At 42.2% G+C, this 22,316-nt stretch overlaps 1 protein-coding gene across 3 annotated transcripts in view; it reads left to right on the forward strand.

The window, feature by feature from the left end:
* prkd3 (protein kinase D3) overlaps positions 1–17,422 on the forward strand; it is a 36,359-nt gene extending 18,937 nt beyond the window's left edge. For 2 of the 3 annotated variants that reach the window (XM_046412405.1, XM_046412407.1), the window contains 17 exons: positions 331–469; positions 4,030–4,161; positions 4,645–4,802; positions 5,753–5,945; positions 6,041–6,118; positions 6,212–6,398; positions 6,939–7,062; positions 7,285–7,362; positions 10,308–10,584; positions 12,010–12,062; positions 12,480–12,552; positions 12,667–12,773; positions 12,876–13,037; positions 13,958–14,056; positions 14,138–14,405; positions 14,891–14,976; positions 15,735–17,422. In XM_046412405.1, the coding sequence (XP_046268361.1) occupies positions 331–469; positions 4,030–4,161; positions 4,645–4,802; positions 5,753–5,945; positions 6,041–6,118; positions 6,212–6,398; positions 6,939–7,062; positions 7,285–7,362; positions 10,308–10,584; positions 12,010–12,062; positions 12,480–12,552; positions 12,667–12,773; positions 12,876–13,037; positions 13,958–14,056; positions 14,138–14,405; positions 14,891–14,976; positions 15,735–15,908 (2,388 nt within the window). In that variant the 3' untranslated portion in view covers positions 15,909–17,422. The remainder of the gene's footprint in view (positions 1–330; positions 470–4,029; positions 4,162–4,644; positions 4,803–5,752; positions 5,946–6,040; positions 6,119–6,211; positions 6,399–6,938; positions 7,063–7,284; positions 7,363–10,307; positions 10,585–12,009; positions 12,063–12,479; positions 12,553–12,666; positions 12,774–12,875; positions 13,038–13,957; positions 14,057–14,137; positions 14,406–14,890; positions 14,977–15,734) is intronic. The other variant, XM_046412406.1, reaches the window with a different exon arrangement.
* The last annotated feature ends 4,894 nt before the right edge of the window (positions 17,423–22,316 follow it).

Below are 22,316 nucleotides of genomic sequence, written 5' to 3' on the forward strand. Positions count from 1 at the left end.
TTCTGAAATGACAAGGAGCTATCTTTCTGAGCCACTGTGTTTTGAATACAGATGGTGGGGTAAGCCACTAAAAATGAGTGTGTGTGTGTCTGCTTGTGTGTATTAACAGGAGGTCTACTATAGAAAAGAGAGTGGATTCAGGTCAGAGTAATGGGGTCCATCTGCATCTCTTTCTCACTCTTTGTCTCTCAGTTATAGTTTGAGATCTGGACCCACCACAGCGCAGTAACCATTAGTGTCCTGACATTCTGCTTACACATTTCCTAACTCATTATTTATCAGGCTTAGAACTTGACTAATAGCTTCACACATATCTCCGCCTCTCCCCAGTTCCCAGAGTGCGGCTTCTTCGGCATGTATGACAAGATCCTGCTGTTCCGCCACGACTTGAACCACGAGAACATCCTGCAGAGGCTGACCTCGGCAGAAGACATCCATGAAGGAGACCTCATTGAGGTGGTGCTCTCTGGTACGTAAGCTGCAGTGAAGCTCTGAACTGATGCACAGTGTCTTACCTTAAAGGTGTTGAATGTTGATTCTCCAGCATCTCAGAGGAGGCGTCACGAGGTGTGACTTATCACTTTGTGAAGGAAAAGAAAACACTGACTCAGTAGAACTGTTGCTCTTGGCAAATACAAAGGTACAGAATGAACAAGAGATTTTAATCATCCACTAAGAGAGTTTATACCTGTTAATGTGAGTATCTTAGAGCTTTTCAATTCAGATGATATCCAAACTAAGGCGGGGTTATTGGCCTGAAAGCAACTGCTAACTGTAAAAATACAATTTTTTTAAGTATGGGGCATAAACCCAGCAATCCTTCAGTCAGTTGAAAGTATCAGGAAAGCTTGTGTACAAATTGTCCAAAGAAGCAGACCTAAGACCTTGCTTCTTTAGACTTCCAAAACAGGAGAATTCCACCATGCAGTATAAACCAAGTGTTTTAAAGTCCAAACAATGGTCTAAAACTAATAAACTAGAGGAAGCTTTATGTGTTTCATTTTTTGTGCCTAGTCATAGTTGACACTCCTTCCAGTAAACACAGTCTGTGGTGTCTTATTCAAGGACACTTAAACATGAGCGCTATGACTGACTACAAGTGAACCTTTGGCACTCAGCTCGCTCACGCACCTCCTTTTTGTTTTGTGATGAATTTTGGCATCTTTCTTCCTCAGCAGTGTTTCCATCAGATTGTAAACCTCTCCAGTGGCAACACAGGTGTTTGGCTTTTTCTTTGTCGTTTCCTGCAATGAATGAATCGGCTTCCTGTGCGGTGCTGAGACCAACAAATGACTTAGAGTATCTGTTATGCTTTAATCTGTTCTCCTGCTCCATCTGTCTCCACTGGGAAGCACCTGACACCACCTGTGCTGAATATCTCTTGCTCTCTCCTGGGCTCAGAGTATTGTTTGTGAGGATTTAGGCAGGGGATGATTGTATAGGTTTAGGATCTGAGGATACTTCAGGCATCAGGGCTGAGGAATGTAGACTAAAGACTGGAGAACTTCCTTCTTTTTGTTTCTGACTGTCTGTGTTTGTCTTGTGCTCTCTCTTGTGTCAGTCTTTGTTACTCTCTCTCTCCCTCCTCGCTTTCTCTCATTCTAATCCCTCCTACCTCAACAAATCCATCTGCAGGTGTAAGCTCCACCAGCGGAGCCTGACGATTTATAGCCTGAGATATACCTGATGAAAACCGTCACGGGAGAGACAGTTCTCAGATTTGCTATACACACAACATGCATTTTTTTTTTTTTTCCAAATTTGATCTAACACTCAAAAAACTTGGCCTTCTTCATGAGAGAGGCTTTGCGTGTCAGACACTTGATCTTTGTTTGAGAAAGGCGAGCTGAGACATCCACGTTCCCAAGCCTTTGGATCAGAGAAAATATGAACCTTTTTCCACCCCACAATTTGTCTCCTGTCATCTTCCGTTCAGTTTTCCTTAACCAACCTGTTGTTGGATTCTGCGGCTGTGGGAGAGAGAGACAGTCCGAGTAGGTCTCTTGCTGCGAGAGGAAGGCAGAAGTGGCTTTTTCTTGGCTGTGTGCTCAAAGAACAGGGCTTGTTTTTCCTGCAGTAAGTGATTGTAGTAGACCCGTGGAGTGTAAACACTCTCTGATGTGCGGGGCGGCCCTGGACACAGCGGACACTGCACAGGCCATCTCAGCCCATGAGGTTTGAGGTTTGCCCTGACCGATTGTCCCTTTGTTCTGTTTTTCACTCCCTTAAATTCCCACCCACTTTCACAAGCTCCTTTTTCACCACCACCGCCAGTGTGAAATTGATATTTTACAATATCTTCTGTTTGTCATAAATATGGAAAACTTGTTTTGGTCAGATGGAAACTTGTGGCCTGCAAATGGAAACTCGGAGTAAACAGATCTCATCAGAACTCATCACGAGCGCTGTGAAGAACAATGTGCCGAATTTTTGTTGGCTTTCGCTTGGCGTTAATTAGTGCGACAAGCCTTATGTAACAGTGCCACTGCTAAAAAATGCGGCCAGTTGTTTTGCAGACGTGTGTGAAAAAGCGCATGAATGCTGCCTTTCATGCGTCTGTGCCAGCGAGCTGTCTTCTCCCCATGTGACCTGCGTGACTTCTTTCTTCTCTTTGAAATCAAACCCAAACTGTGAAAATCAACCCAGCAGCCATCGTGTTTCTCTGAAATGGAGACAAATGTGGCGGCATGTACTAACAGCACCTGTAAATATGATTATCTATGAGAATTTCACTGCAGTGGTCGCAGGAAGTAAATTAAAAATGAAGAAAAGTTGATTTAGGTTTGGGTTTCATTTTGTTTCATTTGTTTGTTTCGCTGATTTAAGCTTGTTTCTTTATTTGAGCTGACCTTTGACCTGTCGTATCCTATTTTATGTGGCTTCTTTTTTTCCTGTGGTATCAAAAGAGATGCTGCTTCGCGTTTTATTAAAACGATATTGTATTTGAATTCTCGTACCGTATCGACATCCTTTGTGATTTTTTTTTCTTATAGTCTTTCTTGCTTAAATGTTTTCGTTTTTGATCATATGAAACAGATGCAGGTTTTTAGCAAAGGAAATGTTGTTTTGTTTGTGGCTACAAGTCAAATCCGTTGTTCAGGTCTGCAACTCATCACAGCCACAACAGCTGAGAATGTCCTCAGTTGTCCAAGAGAAAATGTGTTTGATCGAATCACCTCACAGGAAATGAAATAACACACACACACACACCATGACATCACCATTGCCACCACACAGGTTTTTTTTACTTAACCTGAGTATAAAGATTAACCATTCCCTTGGTCACTGTGGAAGCATACATAAATGATTGCACACGAACTGCAAGAAACACACCTGCTCCGAGAGATGAGAAGCTTCATTCGCACATGCAGTTTTGGCTGCAGTCACTTCCATATCTTACTCATCTTTGGATCTTTGATGAGTCACAGCCATGATTAACCAATTCTTCCAACCGCTTCCAACAATGAGCTCAGAGTGTCTGTTCGGTTCAAAACAACAGAGACATGAAGGAGCAATAAGAGAGAAACAGGAAGAGAGGATCCACAGCTCTGTTGGTTTTGATTTTATGTTCACAATAACAAAGATGTTCTGATAGAACAGGATGATTCTGCATTTCTCTGCTGTCTTATGGGCGTGCCCTGTCTCTTTGATACATGGAGTCATGAAAGTGCATCTTTGCAGATGTGGCGCCCTCTCCTGAAGCACAGTAGATATAGCACCCGGTCACACATTGATTGTTTGTGCTGGAGAGCTTGTAGAGACCATGTGAGGTCTTTCAGATTACTTTTTTGATGAAACTCTCTATTGTCTTATTATATTGGTTTTATAGTTAAAAAGCTGCATGAACCACTGGCCAAATATGTGTGAGAAATGGCTTTTGTCTTCTCGTCTTTTTGATTCTTTTGTCATCTTTTGTCATCATTTCTTCCTTTGATCTTTCCGTTTTTTTGTTGTTGTTGTTGTTGATGTCTTCGGGATTTGTTTTACTTTTGCCAAGTTTTAGTTATACCACTTGTGCATTGTCTCTAGCCCAAGCCACTGTTGAAGACTTCCAGATCCGACCCCATGCCCTTTATGTCCACTCCTACAAGGCCCCCACCTTCTGCGACTACTGTGGGGAGATGTTATGGGGTCTCGTCCGGCAGGGGCTCAAATGTGAAGGTTAGACACACAAATGTCTTGTTGAATACTCCAGAACCCTGCTGTGTCATTGCCAAGCCTTTCAGCTGACCTACTTCCAGGCCGTTTACTGTATCTCAAGGAAAATCCAGCCTCTTTCCTCCTGTATCGATACATAATCAGACGCACAAACACACCTCATTTGTTCTCAGAAATGTAACATTCATTGTAATAAATGCTCCTTGTTAAGCTTTTTCATCAGTGGGGCCACAGTGTGGGTGCTTTGTGAATTTAAGAAATGTTCACCCCTTTTTCACCTCACAGATTGATGTACTGTACTGTGTTTCATTGACACTATATTAGTTTCACTTGTATTTTCTTCTTGCAATATTTAAATTTAAATTTAAATTTTTTATTTACCTATTTTTTGGTAGCAGGGACATAAAGAATTTCACTGCACATTGTACCGTGTATGATTGTGTGTGACAAATAAACCTATCTTGTATCTTGTATCTTGTTTTTAAGGATGTGGGCTAAACTATCATAAGCGCTGCGCATTTAAGATCCCAAATAACTGTACTGGTGTAAGGAAGAGACGATTGTCTAATGTCTCACTGCCCGGACCCTCCCTCTCTGTCCCCCGGCCGGCTCCTGCTGAAAATGCCGTGGTCGTCCTGGATGAGGTGAGTTCTGATGGTGGATGCATAATCGCATATGCTCACATAGAAATGAAGACGCCAAAAACTATGCAAAGAGCACTGTGGAAAGTTGAAAAGAAATGATGTCTGATATTGTGTAGTGATTTTTATTTATTTTTTTTATCCTCATGCATAAAATGAGCTGGCTGGAGTTCAGACATCATCCTAAATCAGACTGGAAGCCAGGTGAATTGGCCAGGAATGGGAGGCAGTCAATCTGCATGCTGGTCACAAGCTTTGTCTCAACTGTTAAACGTGTCCAAACTCATCAAATTTGGCTCTCTTCCATGGGCGAATCCCCTGGGCCCTGTTGTAGAACACCACTGATGCAGAAAATTGAATTGAGCTGCACAGAGCTCTGTCGAGAGATCCTCAGCGAGGTCTTATGAAACTGTTTTTGCATAAGCCCGCACTAGAATATTCCCCTCTTGTCTTTGTCCCTGCGAAAGGTCATCAGGAAATGTAATTACGCTAATGGCATTAAAAGTCTATTGAAGTCTGAGTTTATGTATCTACTCACTTGTTCTCAAAAAAAGAAAGCTTCTTTTCCATTTCTGTCAAGAGCTTCCAGACTGCTTTATGTATTCATGTGAAATCATGTGAATTCATGTTAAATGCTCATATGTGATAAAACATGACACATTAAATCACCATTTTCACTAAATCACCATCACTGAGATTGTGATAACTGTGCAAAGTAATGCTAACTCAGTATGTCAGATTTTGTTTTCCCATTTTCCTTTCTCCACTGATTTCTCTCTCCTCTTCTGCTGCCATGTCATTATTCACTCTGTCTCTCCCTATCAATCAAATACTCCCTTTGAAGTTGTTCTACCTCTATTATTCCCTTCACTTCCTTCCTGCATATGGTTTTTAATTTTTCCTAACGTCCTTCCTTCTTCTCTTGTTTTCCCTCATCATTTCGACCCCTGCAGCAGAGGTCGCATCAGGAGGCAGGGAAGCGGATCCTGTCCTGGAGCGGTAGGCCTATCTGGATGGAGAAGATGGTGCTGGGACGGGTTAAGGTGCCACACACATTCGCCATTCACACTTACACTCGTCCGACTATTTGCCAATACTGCAAGCGTCTTCTCAAGGGTCTGTTTCGCCAGGGCATGCAGTGCAAAGGTAGGACTACATCTGAAGAGTCTCTTTTAAAAACACTGTGGTTCATTATAGAGCATTTTGGTGATTTTCTTTTCTTTTTTTATGTCATCTGTCAGATTGCAGATTCAACTGCCATAAGCGATGTGCTTCAAAGGTACCTAGAGACTGTTTGGGGGAGGTGGACTTCAATGGAGGCAAGTTCTGTACATACAATTTCACAGTGCCAATGTTATACCTCTTATATCTGCATTTTTTATAGCATTTGCACATCCAATGTACTCATGTAGAACCGGCAAGCCCTGGTCCAGACTCTGACACGACCATGGACACTATGGAGGTGGACAGTAGCGACATGGATGGCAGCAGAGGACTGGATGACCCGGAGGAACCCTCCACCCCAGATGAGAGGATGTTTGACATGGATTCTCCCTTCTTGGATAGAGAAAAAGACGAAGAGCCTATTAAGACTATAAGGTGTGAAGATGTTGATTTAACTGAACTTTGACATGTCTGCTGCACCCAATTCAAAGACAAAAATAGGTGTAGGGTGTAGATGGCACTGTATTTGTTGTCTCTGCCATCACTGCTGATGACAGCCACCCAGTTTTGTTTTTTGTATATACATTTTACATTTTGCCTTTGTTGTACAGCTCAATAAAGAGTGACAATAAACAGGAGTGAGAAGGGGAAGACTTGCAGGAAAGCCTGATTCAAACCGGGGACTTTGTGGTTGTGTTTTAAATCGGCAAGTCTAATTACCCAATTCCTCTGTTTATTCTGCATGAGCAAAGTGAGTTTCTTGTTTCCAGTAGTGCTGCCACTGCTGAAAACATAAAATGCATCACTTCCTGTGCAAGAGTTCTGTAAAAGGTTTTCTGAGCTGGCTACAGGTCAATTTAGATATATGTAATATGTACATTTTCTTTATATTTCACCCTGAAAGTGTAAGCAATTGTCATATTAATCAATTAAATCTTACTTTGTGTGTGTGTGTGTGTGTATGTGTGTGTTTAGCCCTTCCACTAGCAGCAACATCCCTCTGATGCGAGTGGTCCAGTCCATTAAACACACCAAGAGGCGTAGCTCCACCGTGGTGAAGGAGGGCTGGATGGTTCATTATACGAGCAGGGACAACCTGGTAAGACTGATAACTCCAAAAAGTCCAACAAAGAGGCCCGGTCTGAAATGGACTGTGCTTAGCCTGTATGCTGGGGAAAAGCTGTTCACATGTGTTGAATTCAGCACAGAAGGTATTTTCCCGGTGAAAAAAAAAAAAAATCTAAAAAAATTCAAGTACTGTAATATTGGAAGGTCATGTGTGTTTTGCCATTTGGACTGACTTGTTTTCCCCTTTTAACAGAGGAAGAGACATTACTGGAGGCTGGACAGCAAGAGCCTGAGTCTCTTCCAGAATGACACCGGAGCCAAGTTTTACAAAGTAAGCATAAAACTGTCATCTGTGGCTTGTTCTAAAAAAAAATCATGTCTTGTCCTCCACATCAAGCACAAAGTAGCACTTATTAAACTGTCAAGAAATGGAGCAAGTTAACGCAGGCTGAGTTCAGTGATGAGTCCACAGTGAATGATATCTATAAAGTCCCTGTTATATCTCCATAGTGTTGAGCATTTACGTTGTCAAAGTCATTTTCATACAAGTGTAGTCTGTCACTTGTGTGAGAGGTTTGTTAATTAAACCTAACTAGTGGTAGCTGTGTGACTCAGATTGAGGGCTGTCGTGTTGCAACTGTAAACTACCCTGAGGTCAGTTCGGTCCACTGAAATTTCCCCTGTGGTTTTTCACCCTGCAGCCTGGTCTCTTCCCAGTGTGAAGTGAAAGGGTCGAGTAACTAACAGTCTCTGTCTTCCGCTGTTGGACATTTGAAGGGGTTTTTAAGAGAGAGTCAAAATTTAAGCTATAGGAATCCACAAGTTTAAAAAAGAAAAAAAACCAAAGTGGATTCAGGGACTTTTTGGTACACAGTTAGTCTTTAAAACGCTTCAATTCTAAAACTGAGAAACTGTGATGTTGAATTCTGCGTTTAAAGCCAAGTTTTAATCTTTTTAATCCAAAATTCATTTCAGAGTAAGTGAAGGCTCTGAGAGTAATGCTCCAATTTCAATATGTAAAATCAGTTGTGGCGTGTGTGTGACACTTCCCCCTCAGTGCCAGCGTCGTAGTCAGTCATTACACTGCCGCAGGGGCTTAATAGCACGGTAATTACACAGTGAGGACCGAGGGAGGGAACTGCAGCCCATAAGGTAAAGACTTCCACATGTGTGTTGCTGGTTTTGTGTGTGTGTGTGTGTGTGTGTAGGGGGGTGCATATAATCATTTTATTGTTCATGTCGCTTTGTGTGTTCTGAGACTTTGACACCTCCTTCAGCTGTGGTCAAAGCTGTGTTGCAGTGGGATGGTGTGTAGGAAGCAACAGTTTCCAGTGTGAGATTCAGCGCCTTTTCTTTTGTAGTGTGTGTGTCAAACAGGTGTTTTTACACGCAGCTGTATGTATAATCCTGTTTTTGTTGTCTTCTCACTGCGTCCCTCTTAAGCCGGTTGTGAAACAACCCTGAAAAAGACTTAATTCCTTCGCCCTTCGCGCCCAATTACTCTGTCACACCCTGCGTGGCCTGCCACTAAAGCCTTGGCGAGGAAACCTCAGCAGGGACTGACTCCTCAGGGTGTGTTTACTGGCAGCTTTATGTGGTTCTTTATTATCAACATGGCACTCCAAGCTACTTTTAAGGCCTTCAGGAGGCTAACGGAAGGCTAGCTGTGAATGCCTGCTTTTCATGCTTCATAGTTTGGTCTTTGTCCCGTGCCTCTTGCTTCAGATTTTTATCCCTGATAGATAATGTGAAATGATTTCCTTGTGCATATAGTAGAAAAAGGGTCTTCTAGGGGTTTCTTCTCTGAAACCACAGATTCTCCATATGCTCGGACTGTATCCGGGAAGCCGTCTATCTTGGGCTTTTTCCTTTCATTTCCCTGAAGTTTCTAGCCTGCTGCTCATCAGTGTGTGGCCACTGTTTTCCCCTCTCCTCTTTTCTTTATACCTCCAATCTGATTAGTGGTGGTCGCGTGGTGGCTTGCTTGTAAGGCATGGCAGCCATTTTCTCCATTTGGAAGCCATAACTGTTCCCCGTTTGAAGATGGGACCCCTGTACTTGTGGCTTTCTCTGAAGAACCTTTTATGGGGTGAGGGGGATTCTCTCTGTCTCTGCCAGACTGAGTGCTGTCACACTCAAACACAAGACGCACCCACCAACCCACCCACTTGCACACCACCAACCCCTGATGGAGGAACAGTAGTTGTCGTGTCTTTTCGTCTCAGTGGCTAGCGGTAGCGCCAGCGGCTCGTGCTCAGATGGGGCCTCTGGCTGGTCGTGCCTTGTAATCAGGGATCCAGAGCACTTCAGCCACCGCAGGGCCCCGCTCACGTGACCCGGCCCCGCTAACCACAAGCACTTCATCTGATACTCTGTGGTGAGCCACGCGGAGGGGACAGCGTGTGCCTCTACGAGCCCCTATTGGCTGGCACTCCTCTGTGTTTTTTCATTTCTGACCCTCCCTCCTCTCTTTGATTTGACAGTGAGTTTGAAGGGGAAGGGGTTTTAAAGTGTGCTCTGTCTGTGCGCGCTCATAAGAGAGAGAAGTAAAAGAGAAAGTTAGAGCTGGGACTCATAATCAGCACTGTGATTGCACCCAACGAGTGTGGAGACTTGTGGAGTGTGTGAGTGTTACTACCATCTTCATATTGTTTCTGTTATGTTATTGCTGAGTTGGTGAATTACATTCTTAGATTAGGTGAAGCATTTTTATTTTCTGTTTCATAAGATTGTTTTCATTTCTATAAATGAGATCATCACCCTTGAATGTTTTTAAAAAGGTGAGAATGAAACTTGGTAAAGTGTTGTTTTCTTAATTTATTTTTATTTAGCAGTTTTTGTCTGTTTTTGTCTCATTTTAGTTTAGTTGAGTTTAATTTTTGGACCACATTTTCATACATTTTTAAGCATTTTATTCATCTAATTATCCACCAATGTATTTCTAGATCTTTTTTCTTCTTCTTGTGTTTACTACCTCTCCTCTCAAGGTAATAAGATGTATAAATACATGTTGGTACTTACGTAGAAATGCACTGGGGCATGTGTGTGTTTGGCTCCCATCTGCTGATGGGCTCCACTATGCTTTTTTGTTTTGGTGCTGTGTTGTCGACTGTGCAGACATCACTCAGTGGAATAACAAAATACTGACAAGCTCTTTCTGGTGGAAAACCTTCTGGAGCTAATTTATCTGAGACTAGACTCACAGAAAACTCAGAATAAAATGTTTTGTTTGTTTTTGTTCTTAGTTGTAATCTCTGTCTCTCTGCCCTCCCACAGGAGATCCCTCTGTCTGAGATCCTCCAGGTGGAGCAGTCCAGAGACTTCAGTAATCTGGCCCAGGGCAGCAACCCACACTGCTTTGAAATCATCACAGCCACCATGGTCTACTATGTAGGGGAGAACAACTGCAGTCCCTACCACAGCCCTGCACTTGCCGCCTCAGGAGTTGGCATGGAGGTGGCTCAGGGCTGGGAGAAGGCCATCAGACAGGCCCTGATGCCCGTCACCCCGCAACCCAGTGTGGCCAGTGCCGCCGGCCAGGGCAAAGATCATAGTAAGTAGACTACAGCTGTCTTGTGCTAACGACTGTCTTTTTGTGGACAAAATGGGAGAACAGCCAAAAATACAACTTGCACATAACTTTTCATCTCTAAAAGCTGATATTTTTTGCATCTCTAAAAACTGATATTTTATATTTTTTGCATCTCAAAAAGCTGAACCTTTTGGCCTAGAAAACTCATCTAAACTCTAAAACTAAGAGGGATTTCAAAATACAAATGTGACAATGTTGACAGATTTTATAGTTTGTAACATACATCAGTGAAGGAAGTTGTCAGCTTGTGACTTGCGCATTGTATCAGACAAGAGTTTTGGTTTCCCCCATCAGTGATGACTTGTAATTTTAGAGGGTTTTTTTCCTGAATCAACTCGATACTACTTTGGTAATTATGTAGGGCAACAACCAACGAAGTCTCGCTTTACCCAGATAGAGAGATGGTCTGTATTTGCACCACCTTAGCTACGACGGTCCAAAAAAAACAAAACAAAACACTTAGATAGCCAGCCTTAGCTTTTGTTAGTCAGGGAAAACCCTGTGTTAAAGTCTGCAGGTTAAAGGAAGTGACAGCAGTGACAAATGACTGCGTAGGAACTCTGTGCAGTCAACACAAGTTTCAAGTTTGGTTTGTAATAACAAAGTCTGCAATTATTTCAGAGTGCGTTTGCTGTTCTTGGAGTTTCCATGGTTATGAATTCATTTTGTAGATTAGAGATCCCCATGACAGTCATGCTTCTTAGCATCAATAGATTTTAAGCGGCCGTGACATTAAAAAGTGAAGTTACAAAAGGTGGAGAGAGAGACCTGAAACTGATACTCACTATGTCTCCTTCGAAACCACTTTCAACCCTCTTAAATGCAAATAAGCTGTCTGAAACAGTCCTTAGATCATTTATTTATCATTTATTCGTTAAGTATGAGTAGATGGACTGGCAAGGAATACTGATAATTAATCTGGAAGTATTTATGTAATTTATGTGCTCATTTCAAACTAAGAGCTTGTTTACCAAGATGAAAATGAAATTTTTGTGTGCAACATTAGCTAAATGATCACAACATCAGGCTTTCTTCTTGCTTTTATGTCTGGCTTTCGTATTCATTGGCTAGTTTGCAGAATTAGCCCCTGCGGCTGTCTTAAATTCCCAGTTATGAAATGCATTGCATACTTGGACCATTTAGTCACACATAGCTTCCCAGATCAATTTTATAGCCAATTTATTGTGTAATAAAATGCTTTATTATGTGGGACTGTGGCTTATTGCATGCAGCTGCAAATTTTTTTAAGGATATCAATAAATTTGAGCATTTGAGCAATGCACCTCTGACTACAGTTACTTAAGGATTCACTGGCTGTTTTATGCATTGGTAAAGTGGCCTTTTTCAGCTGTTGAATGTGGAAGCATTGTGTGTTTTCCTCTGCAGAAGAGCTGTCCATCAGCATATCTGTGTCCAACTGCCAGATCCAGGAGAATGTGGTGAGTGCGGCTTCTTTTTTTCTTTCAGACTCTGTTGCACAATTTCCCTGCACAGCCTGCATATGCATGCGTTCATGTGCTGGTAAAGTAGCTGTTGTGGTAAAAATCAGAAATTGTGTTTTCTTTACCGAAAACCTCCAGTGGAAGCTTTCATGCTGCATAAATGGGGAAGCTGCGGACCCGTTTTTCTTTGGTTTCACTTCTTTATTGGGTGAAAGTCCTCTCTCTGTCTCTCTCTCTCTCTCTCTCTATATATATATATATATATATAATATATTTTGCAATACAAGAAAGTATTTTAGAAAAGCAGCAGTTTTTTCCGGACTATAAATGATGTAACCTTTACCCATTGCCAATGCCAGTATGGAAAATTAACTAAATGTTACAACATTAACAGTGAAAATCATCCCTGTGTAGGATATTGCCTCAGTGTACCAAATATTCTCTGATGAGGTGCTGGGATCAGGGCAGTTTGGCATCGTATACGGAGGTATGTATCACTTTGGATGTGGTACCACTTGCATTTTATGTAAAGTAGATGTATTGTAAAATATTCGTAGGCTATTTAAATGTTATTTCATCTATTTATCCCATAATATTTTAGGCAAACACAGAAAGAGTGGCAGAGATGTGGCCATCAAAGTTATTGACAAGATGAGATTTCCCACCAAGCAAGAGAGCCAGCTGAGGAACGAAGTGGCCATATTACAGGTAATGACCAGAACCCTCATTACATGCTGCAGTTTCACTGTCCTTCTAAATGTTTCAGGTAGCGTTCAGTGTTTACTCAATGTCTTGTGTGCTCGTCTTTAGAATCTGCATCACCCAGGCATCGTCAACTTAGAGTGTATGTTTGAGACGCCAGAGCGGGTGTTTGTTGTCATGGAGAAGCTGCATGGCGACATGCTGGAGATGATTCTGTCCAGCGAGAAGAGCAAACTTCCTGAACGAATCACCAAGTTCCTCGTCACGCAGGTCCGTGTTGCAGAAACACACTTGTCCTGCACTTAACATGCTGGCTTTAACTGGAATGCTCCTCAGCCTAATGTCACTGTATTATCCATGTAGGCACACAAAGTCCAATAAACTGATAATCAATAAGACCGACAGCATGTATTGTTGTCTTTGAACACTATGCACTTCAATGACATCTTCTTTAACTTCTTGAATTTTTGTGTTATTTTCTATCATGGCTTTCTTCCCCGCTCTCTCTCTCTTTGTCCTCCCTTCTTTTTTTGGGGTGTGTTGGCCCACTGTGCGTGAGCCTCAGCTCCAGCTTCGGGGCATGTTTATTCTTGTGGTGAGCTGATTGGGAGGGAATTGTTTATGGGATTGGTCTGCATGGTACCACGGCCTACTCCCCGGTCGTGGATTACAGCCTGCAGTTTTCTGGTGGCTTTGTGGCCTGATTAGAAGAGCAGCAGGCCCCGGGGCCTCCGTGGATCCTCGGGTCCCAAACAGAAGCGGAGCCATTAACAACGGCACCATTAGCTGTGGCGGGCTTGGCTCTGATGTGGCAGGGAGGACTTCTGTCAAAGTCAGGGTCAGGACAGGGGAGCCAGGCGCACTGTGGTTTTGGTACAAAGCCATAGGCAGACATGCATGCAGCAGTAGCTTACGCCAGGCCTTGTGAATACAGATGGGATGATGAGATGAGATCATATGCCTTTATGAAGGTACTGGTCAGGATGGAAGTATTTAAGGGTATTCGTATGCTTATACTGCTGTTATTTCTCCATATGGCAGCACCATAGATTCTGCTGCTTAGATTATACAAACATTATCCTGTTTATACCAGATGCTATATACATTTAAATATTTAGACTGTGGAGTTTATAATGTCATCGAGGTTCTTGGAGCTAAATCTGTGCCTTTTTTGACTTTGTTTGCAACAGATCCTAGTGGCCTTGAGACATCTGCACTTCAAAAACATTGTTCACTGTGACTTGAAGCCTGAGAATGTACTACTGGCCTCTGCAGAGCCCTTTCCTCAGGTAAAAGAAAAAAGTATGTGTATGCGTTGTTGCAGGTGCACGTGTGCAGACGAGTCAACCGACATTTCTGTCTTCTTCCAGGTAAAGCTCTGTGACTTTGGCTTTGCCCGAATCATCGGCGAGAAGTCGTTCCGGCGGTCTGTGGTGGGCACTCCAGCTTATTTGGCTCCAGAGGTGCTGCGCAGTAAAGGCTACAACCGCTCTTTAGACATGTGGTCAGTAGGAGTCATTGTGTACGTTAGCCTGAGCGGGACATTCCCCTTTAATGAGGACGAGGACATTAATGACCAGATCCAGAATGCTGCTTTCATGTACCCCCCTACACCTTGGAAGGACATCTCAGCAGAGGGTAAGAAGCACAATGTGTTTTTTTTTTTTTTTTTGCATCCTCCCTTGAAGTTAACATCAAAGTATTCTGTGTCCTTCACTTGTATCAGTGCTGGGTGCACCTGTAGTATGGTGTAAAAGTGATACCCAGACATGTAGCCTCAGAGCGTCCTCCCCACCTACACGTCTGCCTGGGCCGTCTGAACGTTGCTCTGACTCTTCTTTGTCTGCACTTGAAATGAATCACTCTCAGATCTCCCCCGCTGCCCAAGCTGCAGCTCATCCCACATACAGCGTGATCATGAAGGCATTGATGCTAATGTTTTAGTCACCTAACTACCTGGGTCTTGTTGTTATGCACTGCAGATCTTTATCTTTTGCTGCTAACAGGATGTCCTTACAAATACACATCCTTAAGTAGGTTGTTATTATTAGATAGTTACATGTTGTACTTATAGGCTTTTATGCTCACTTTAATGAAACAGTCTATATGTTGTCGATTCACAGCCACAGATCTGATCAACAATCTTCTGCAAGTCAAGATGAGGAAGAGGTACAGCGTGGATAAGTGTCTCAGCCATCCGTGGTTACAGGTGACATGTTTGCCTATTTTCATTGTTCTTTTAACCCAGTGTAGGCAATTTGCATCATAAGTTACACTCCTTCTTTCTGTGAGTCATACCTCACTTACAATTAGATTTACACTTTCAAAAGATATTGCCCCAATCATTATGTTTGGAAGTTTTGTTCAGCATCAGCAGTAATTGGTAACTGGTAGTTGTCTGCACGGTAGTGGTACGATGCTGACAGGAACTGCTAATTGCTTATTCAGCATCGACTTTACATTGTGCAAACTGGCCAGATACAGATACAGGCACTCCAGAGCAAACAAAAGAAAATAAAAAAAGAAAAATAACCAGGTATTAATCACTGAATCCAGGGCAGCATTAAACTTCCTGCCTCCAAGATTGTCAGAATTAAGGGAACCTTAGTTTTGAATTTTGAACATGATTATCCCAAATAGAAGGCATAAAAATGAAGGAGTTCCGTCCATTTATATCAGCTTTTTGTGATTTGCACTATCAATACCCGTTTTACATTATCAATTTTAAGAATATCCCACAGTCGTATCCCTGGAATCCTGACATACTCCTCTATTCCGTTTGTGTGCATTTGTACACACATATTGGAAACCTGTGGGCATACGGACTTTCTGAAAGAGGATTAAACTTTTCTTGTACATAAAAATGTCCAAGCACAATGGTAGTACAATTCACATGCAAATTGTTGGCATTTCTACAGAAGCCCTGCGAGGCAATTGAGAGATCATGAGTGTGCCTTTTTCCCTCAGGACTATCAGACATGGCTGGACCTCAGGGAGTTTGAGACGCGACGAGGCGAGCGCTACATCACCCACGAGAGTGATGATGCACGTTGGGAGGAGTACGCCGACGAGCACAGTCTCGTTTACCCCAAACATTTCATCATGGCTCCCAACCTGGATGACATGGAGGAGGACCCCTAGTGGCAGACGACACTTACTACACCACATGTATTAAGGACATTGTCGCTTAAGATTGTCGCTGGGACTTGTTTCATGAAGCTTTGGGGAGTGGCAGATTTTCCCTCCTGAACTGTTTGTTGTGGAAACAGAGAGAAGCTGATCAGGCAGAGAGTCGCCCTCCACAGGCTTTAAAAGTGAGGAAAACCCGACAGCGTGTGTAGCACGATGCACTGCTACAAGGAGCATGCAGATGGAGGTGCGTGCCACAGAAACGCATTAAGAAACTGTCAGGAGACAAGAGTGTTCCTCTTCTTTTTGCACAATATCAAAACATTCCATGGATTTGCTCAAGTTTGGATGAACTTTGAAAACAAACACAAACCGTCACACACAAGGTGAACTTGATAGTTTAGATATTCACACAATTTTGGATAACTTTGAGTAATAATATGACTCTGATCTTTATGGAAGATAAGAGATGAGAGAGAGAAAGAGAGCACGTACCCCAGGAGTAAAGGGCACTTTTCACAAGGGATTTACAGTCAGAGAATTTAAAACACAGGAGTTTTATTCTCATTCCTGAACTGTTTGTGAGACTGTCCTTTGACATCAAACTGGAACTATCACATATGTTTGTATTTTTTTTTAAAGTATTTTGTAATTGTGGTAGAGTTTTGCACTATATTACAATTGAATAGAGCAATTGAATAGAAACACTATTTGCTGCTACAGAAAGCAAACAGTTTTCGAGTGTCCAGTTTAAGCAGTGATATTCAGCAGGAAGTTGATGCAGCTCTCACAGAATTGGCTGCTTTGTCATCATTTATTTTGGGCACACTTCAACAAGTTTTTTCAACCAACATGTTGTCAGAGTTTGATCTGTTAGTGGCAGCTAATAGTGTGCAAGTTTTATCAACTTTCCCCTGGAGTGTTTGGCCAACAGACCCCGAGCAAATATCTTAACAAAAAACATTTGTTTCTGTGTTTTCAAACCTTTTTCTAAGTTGACATTGTGAATTTGTTCAGTGCTACAAGACCGTGACCCTGAACTGTCAGTAAATGCAATAATGGAGCCAATTTTTTTCTGGTCAACGTGAGGCTTAAGCAGCACAGACTCCATGTTGGAGGATCATGTTGTGTGTCTTTCTCTGTACTATCGCAGTATTCTTGAATGTGACTTTTTAAGCACACTGATTCTGGAATATGTGTTGTATGTCGTTGTATCGACCTAGGTTCTACATAGAACAAATTATTGGTGTTAGTTTCACTATGTTGATTATGTTGTCTGGACCATTTCAACAGCCATTGTGTCTGGACTGTGGACATAGTAGAAACTAGGTATGATTTGATTCATGTGGGAGTTTATAGCATTACGGTTTTGTAGTTTGCTCTGTCGGTGTGTTTTGGGAGTACTTTCCTGTTCCCTTTTGTCCTCTTCCTGTCTTTTGTTGCCGCTGGATTGGCAGGTGTCACTGTTTTGTATATTTCAGTACATAACAATGGAATAAAAACCCAACTTCTCACCTGAGAATGAAGAACTTGTCTTAAAGCTCTGTCTGTTTTTCTTTTCTGTCCTGACTTTAACAATGTATTTTGTGTGATGTTGATTCCAAAAAAAAAAAAAAAAAATGAGTTGGGACTCTGTGTAAAAGGTAAATAAAAACAGAATGCCTTTACTTGCAACCGAACTGTTTACAGACAACGGTTTTACAAAGTGTTCCTGAGCTCACGTGGTAACATCTTTTATACAAATGATTGTATTTCCAATCATGTGTTTCACAGGGTGTTGAACCTCACCCCATCCTCGCCTTGGCGCTTGAAGGATGCTCCTTTCATACAATATAATATTGTCACCTGTTACCAATGAACCCTGTTCCAGACAGATATATTTTTCCGTATATTTACAAAAGTTAATGAAGTTGATGATGCAAAACATTAAACATATTGTCTTTGTGCTGTTTTTGATTGAGCATATGTCAGAAAGGATTAGCAAATTATCACATTCTGTTTTATGTCTTACGCAGTGTCCTGAACTTTTTTGAAATCTGGGTTGTATTTCAATGCCTCAGCATGCATGCATAAGCAGCTAGTAATTCTGTTTGTTGCATCATGTTGTGTGTGTGTGTGTGTAGTGGTTTCTCATGTCAGATCCCATTCTCAGCAGCTGGATGTGATTGTTGCACCACACCATGCAGTTTGCAGAGCCAGTTGCTCACCACAAGGGAGTAATGACATAGTTAAAGAGGGTGGTGGTGATGGTGTGGGTTTGTGGAAGACTTTGAAATCGCTCATGATAAATGCTATCATGGAAGCCCTTCAATATCAAATGTGTGCTCAGCTCTAGCCATCTGAATAAAATGTCTTATTCCTGGACTGTACTTCAGAATGGGACTATTGTTTGAAGGTGCAGTCCACCATAAACCACAGAGAACCGACAGCTGTCATTAATTTACCAAAATCTTTGAAGTTTCACTGCACTTACTGCAGATACTCGCTGACCACTGTTAGCAATCATGGCCACTAGTATTATTGCAATGTTATCATCTAATAGCCACTGATGAGAAGCTGAAGATACTCTTTTATTGGTTTCTCTAAATGATACAGAATACTGCGCTCCAGTATCTGTTAGCCTGAATGTTTTCAAGATGTGGATTCCCTTTGCAGGCTGGGTGACCCCATTAACCTCTGTGGGGGAGACATTTGTAGACTGAACAGGCACAAACAAAACAACGCTGTTAGAGGTCATTGAGTTGCTCCTCACACATTCAGCAGTGAACAAAGAAAACCCAAATCATAATCTGTAATATGTCATGCATTTTAGTGTCACTTGTGAAGGGATTCACTGTGGACAGAAGAGAATCTACAGTCATTTAGACCGGGAGAATAAAGTCCAATGTCTCCCTCCTCTGGATGGATGGAGGTAGAAAAGCTTCTTAAAATGTTGACTTAAAAAGGCCCATGCTATATAGATATACACTCCATGGCCACTTTACCAAGTGAACCTATATATTCCAAAGTAATAGCAATAGTTTTACACTCTAATAGAGTATACAATTATTTCAATTATATACTTTAGGACTGACATAGTGGTGTGTTGTATTAGACTGCACTATATTCAAAAGTATGATATTCTGCCCCTATCATGTAGGAACAACAATAAATAAATAAATAAATAAATAAATTAATATATTAATAAATAAAATCAAAATTTTATTTGTGACAATACTTGAGACTGTTTACAAAGTCATAATTTCCCTGTGCTCACCTTTAAGACATGTTAATGCAAACATGATTATGTGACATTACCACTAGTTTGGAAACCACTGTGAGTCACAATGAGATTCGGAAATCTGAAGCCTTGTAATAGTTAAACTTTTATTTTAGCATTGGGGTCATTTTAAGAAACTTTAACACTGTAACTGAACATTTTTGTAGAATTCATATTCCAATGAAAAGTATTTTTTATTTGTCTGAAAACATATCTGGAGAGGCTCTTTATAATATTGTCCATATAATGACAAGAAAAATAATCAGGTTCTGCAATACATGAAATAATTTTTCACTCTACATTATCAGAAAGGATCTGTAAGAGTGACATTGGAGCCCATGTATGAATTTCTTACAATATGTATATATTCACATAATGTAACGTAGGGACAAAGCACATACACTAGCAGTTCTTTTTGCTGCCAGAAGGTGTCACTCTCTGTAGCTTAATCCAGGTAAATTGTAATAGGACGGTCAGTCATTGTGGATAATTTTTTGTGTGGTGGTAAGTGTGGTGAAACATTTGATTATCCTAATGAATAAGAAGACTTTTTTTTTTTTTTTTTTTACATTTTTTAGCATCCAACATCTTACTGTTACTACAACATTTAGAAATGACTGCAGATACTTTTACACACGACTGTTGCATACATTACAAGTGGATACAGACAAAGAAATCTCCTTCACAGTGACCTGTAAAACATATTTGAAAAGTACTCATAGATTTTACATGAATCAGGTATGTGCTATCAGATGCTTGTCAGAAATAACATCTGCTGAAGGATCAGAGACAGCGATCCGTCTTTGTTGCCCTGATCCTGAGGTCTGTGTATATTTGTTGAGCAGCTTTGCCCGGTAGCTTCTCGGCAGGTCTCTCGTCACCTCAAGGGGAGGTCTGCATGTCACACATCCTCATCACCCTCACCCCCCCTCGTCCCCGCCACTTTTCTCCTCTCCTCTACATCCTCCATTCCTCTGCTACTCCTTTCTACTCCATGCTGGGTATCCATGGGTTCCAGACCAAACAAGCAAACAAACAGAACAACAGAAAAACCCATCACCCAGACAAGGTTGGTTTGGGCTTGAGGGAGAGATGGGGAGAGATCTTGTTTGCTTTCTGGGCCAGTTCCATTTCACTATGATGGCAAAGAAGGCCTCCCAGGACACGGCGACCCACACTTTTGTTTGACTTCCAGGGGGGATCAAGGTGGTCCTCGGCACTGACACATCATCTTCTGATCCAATACACAGCTGGCTGCAGCCACGGGTCTGTAGCCTTTAACTAAGCCGGCCCTGCACTCTTTAGCTGTGGCCTTTGCCTTTATCTGAGGAACTTGATGGTGTGGCATTCAGCTGGCAGCCTTTAATCCTCACAATGCCGTCTTGCGGTCCTGACCAGTACATAGAGTGATTCAGTTATTGATGATGTCATCCCATATATACAACATGCTATCACAAACACAAATAAAGAAACTGACTGTATAATTGTTAAAACGATTTCTTAAGAGACAAAAACATTTACAAGAAACATTAACATAAACATGTAGTTTGTATTGCACGCCCTGCTCTAATATTATCAGTTCAGTGCCCTCTGTATGTGCCTAAAACCCACACAGTAGCCCGGCTGTTTTACTTTTGCATGTCCTTGATGAAGGGCACAAGTTCCACTCTATCTCCAATCTCTAAAGCAATCTCACAGCACGTGATGCGTTTTTCCTATCTGTTCTTTCCACGTTAATACCTGGGAGACACATGAATGCAGCTGCAGAGGGCATTTATACCTTAAGCATGTTTCCATTGGAGACCACGGTGTCCGAAACATGGCAAGTGGTTGACAAGATCAACTTTCAATTCTCCTCCATGTTTACCTATTATCTAATGGTCTGATTCATGTGTTGTATGTGTCCATTTGTGTATTCAAGCCAGATATGGGATGTCTCTAAGTCAGGATTTTAGACTGTGTACTGTGGGAAAAAAAAGGTCAAAGCTATGTGTGTGGTGGCTGCCAGGGACATCAATACATTCTTTTGTTATAGTGGAAATGAAAGCTGGAAATGGTTTCCCAGTCTGGGAAAATGCAGATGAGCTATATAGGTATGTTTGATTTGCTGACTCCAGCTGTGACTGGAGAATTCCCTTGACCCATCCTGTGCTGTGTGAGGCCTCATGTACCCTTATTGCAAAGCAGGCAAGCGCAATACACAACCCCACCCCCCTCCCCGAAAGGGCTGGCCATTGAACTCTCAGGCAAGTGGCAATATTTGCTCACCTGAAATACACACTTCTTGCCAATTGGGGTCGGGGTGGGCTCATGGACTGGGGAAGGATCCCTTGATGCAGCTGTGGCCCGGAGAAAGAGGAGACCAGGAAGTTTTGTGGCTGGGGAAGGGTGGGGGCTCTCTTGGCAGGGGGCTGTTTAGCGTTGGCGGCCCTATTGTGTCTTAAAGGAGGCAGGGACCGTATTTGTTCGAAGCTGCAGGAGGCTGATGAGGTGCTAATCTGTTGAGTGGCTGTGTCATTGGGCTCCTGTTCCCAATAGCCTGTTAGCTGTCAGAGCCTGTAAAAAAAAAAAAAAAGCACAATTTACGGGCCCCAAGCCGAGACTCAGCCATCGGTGTCCACGGGTAAGCAAACACAGATTGGACACTTATGTTGTTTCTCTGGTAGGGCAGGCTTTACCACCAGGCTCCTGGGGTGAATCGTAGGCAGCCTCTTTTCAGCCCTCTTCATGAGTTGTCAGCCCCGTCTTTGCTCCTTTGTAAACACTACAAATTAGCCATCTGCATATGGATGGGCCCTCAGTCCATACAGGAAGGAGACAACTGCCTGGTAGAAGGGAGAAGATATAGGCTGTCCTGCTAATGTAGACCAGATATACATTCACCACTATCAGCTTTTAATTTCTATCCTCATGCATACGAAACGGGGATAGCACATTCAGGCAGAGGGATTTTAGATATGCCAGAATCGTGTGCCTGCTCAAGAGAGTGTGAGATTTTGTTGCATGGCGCTTTGAAGCATGAGGATAATGAAAGCGCGGGGCTGGCCAGTCGTCTGAGATGGGTTCGGGTCAGCAGTCAGAGGTAATCCCAAACTTGAATTTCCCCATCAGCCTGGAATACAGATAAGACAGCAGCAGATATGAACCTCGCTCAGTGACTG

The sequence above is a fragment of the Scatophagus argus genome, chromosome 15 (genome assembly GCF_020382885.2).
Source record: "Scatophagus argus isolate fScaArg1 chromosome 15, fScaArg1.pri, whole genome shotgun sequence".
NCBI lineage: Eukaryota > Metazoa > Chordata > Actinopteri > Scatophagidae > Scatophagus > Scatophagus argus.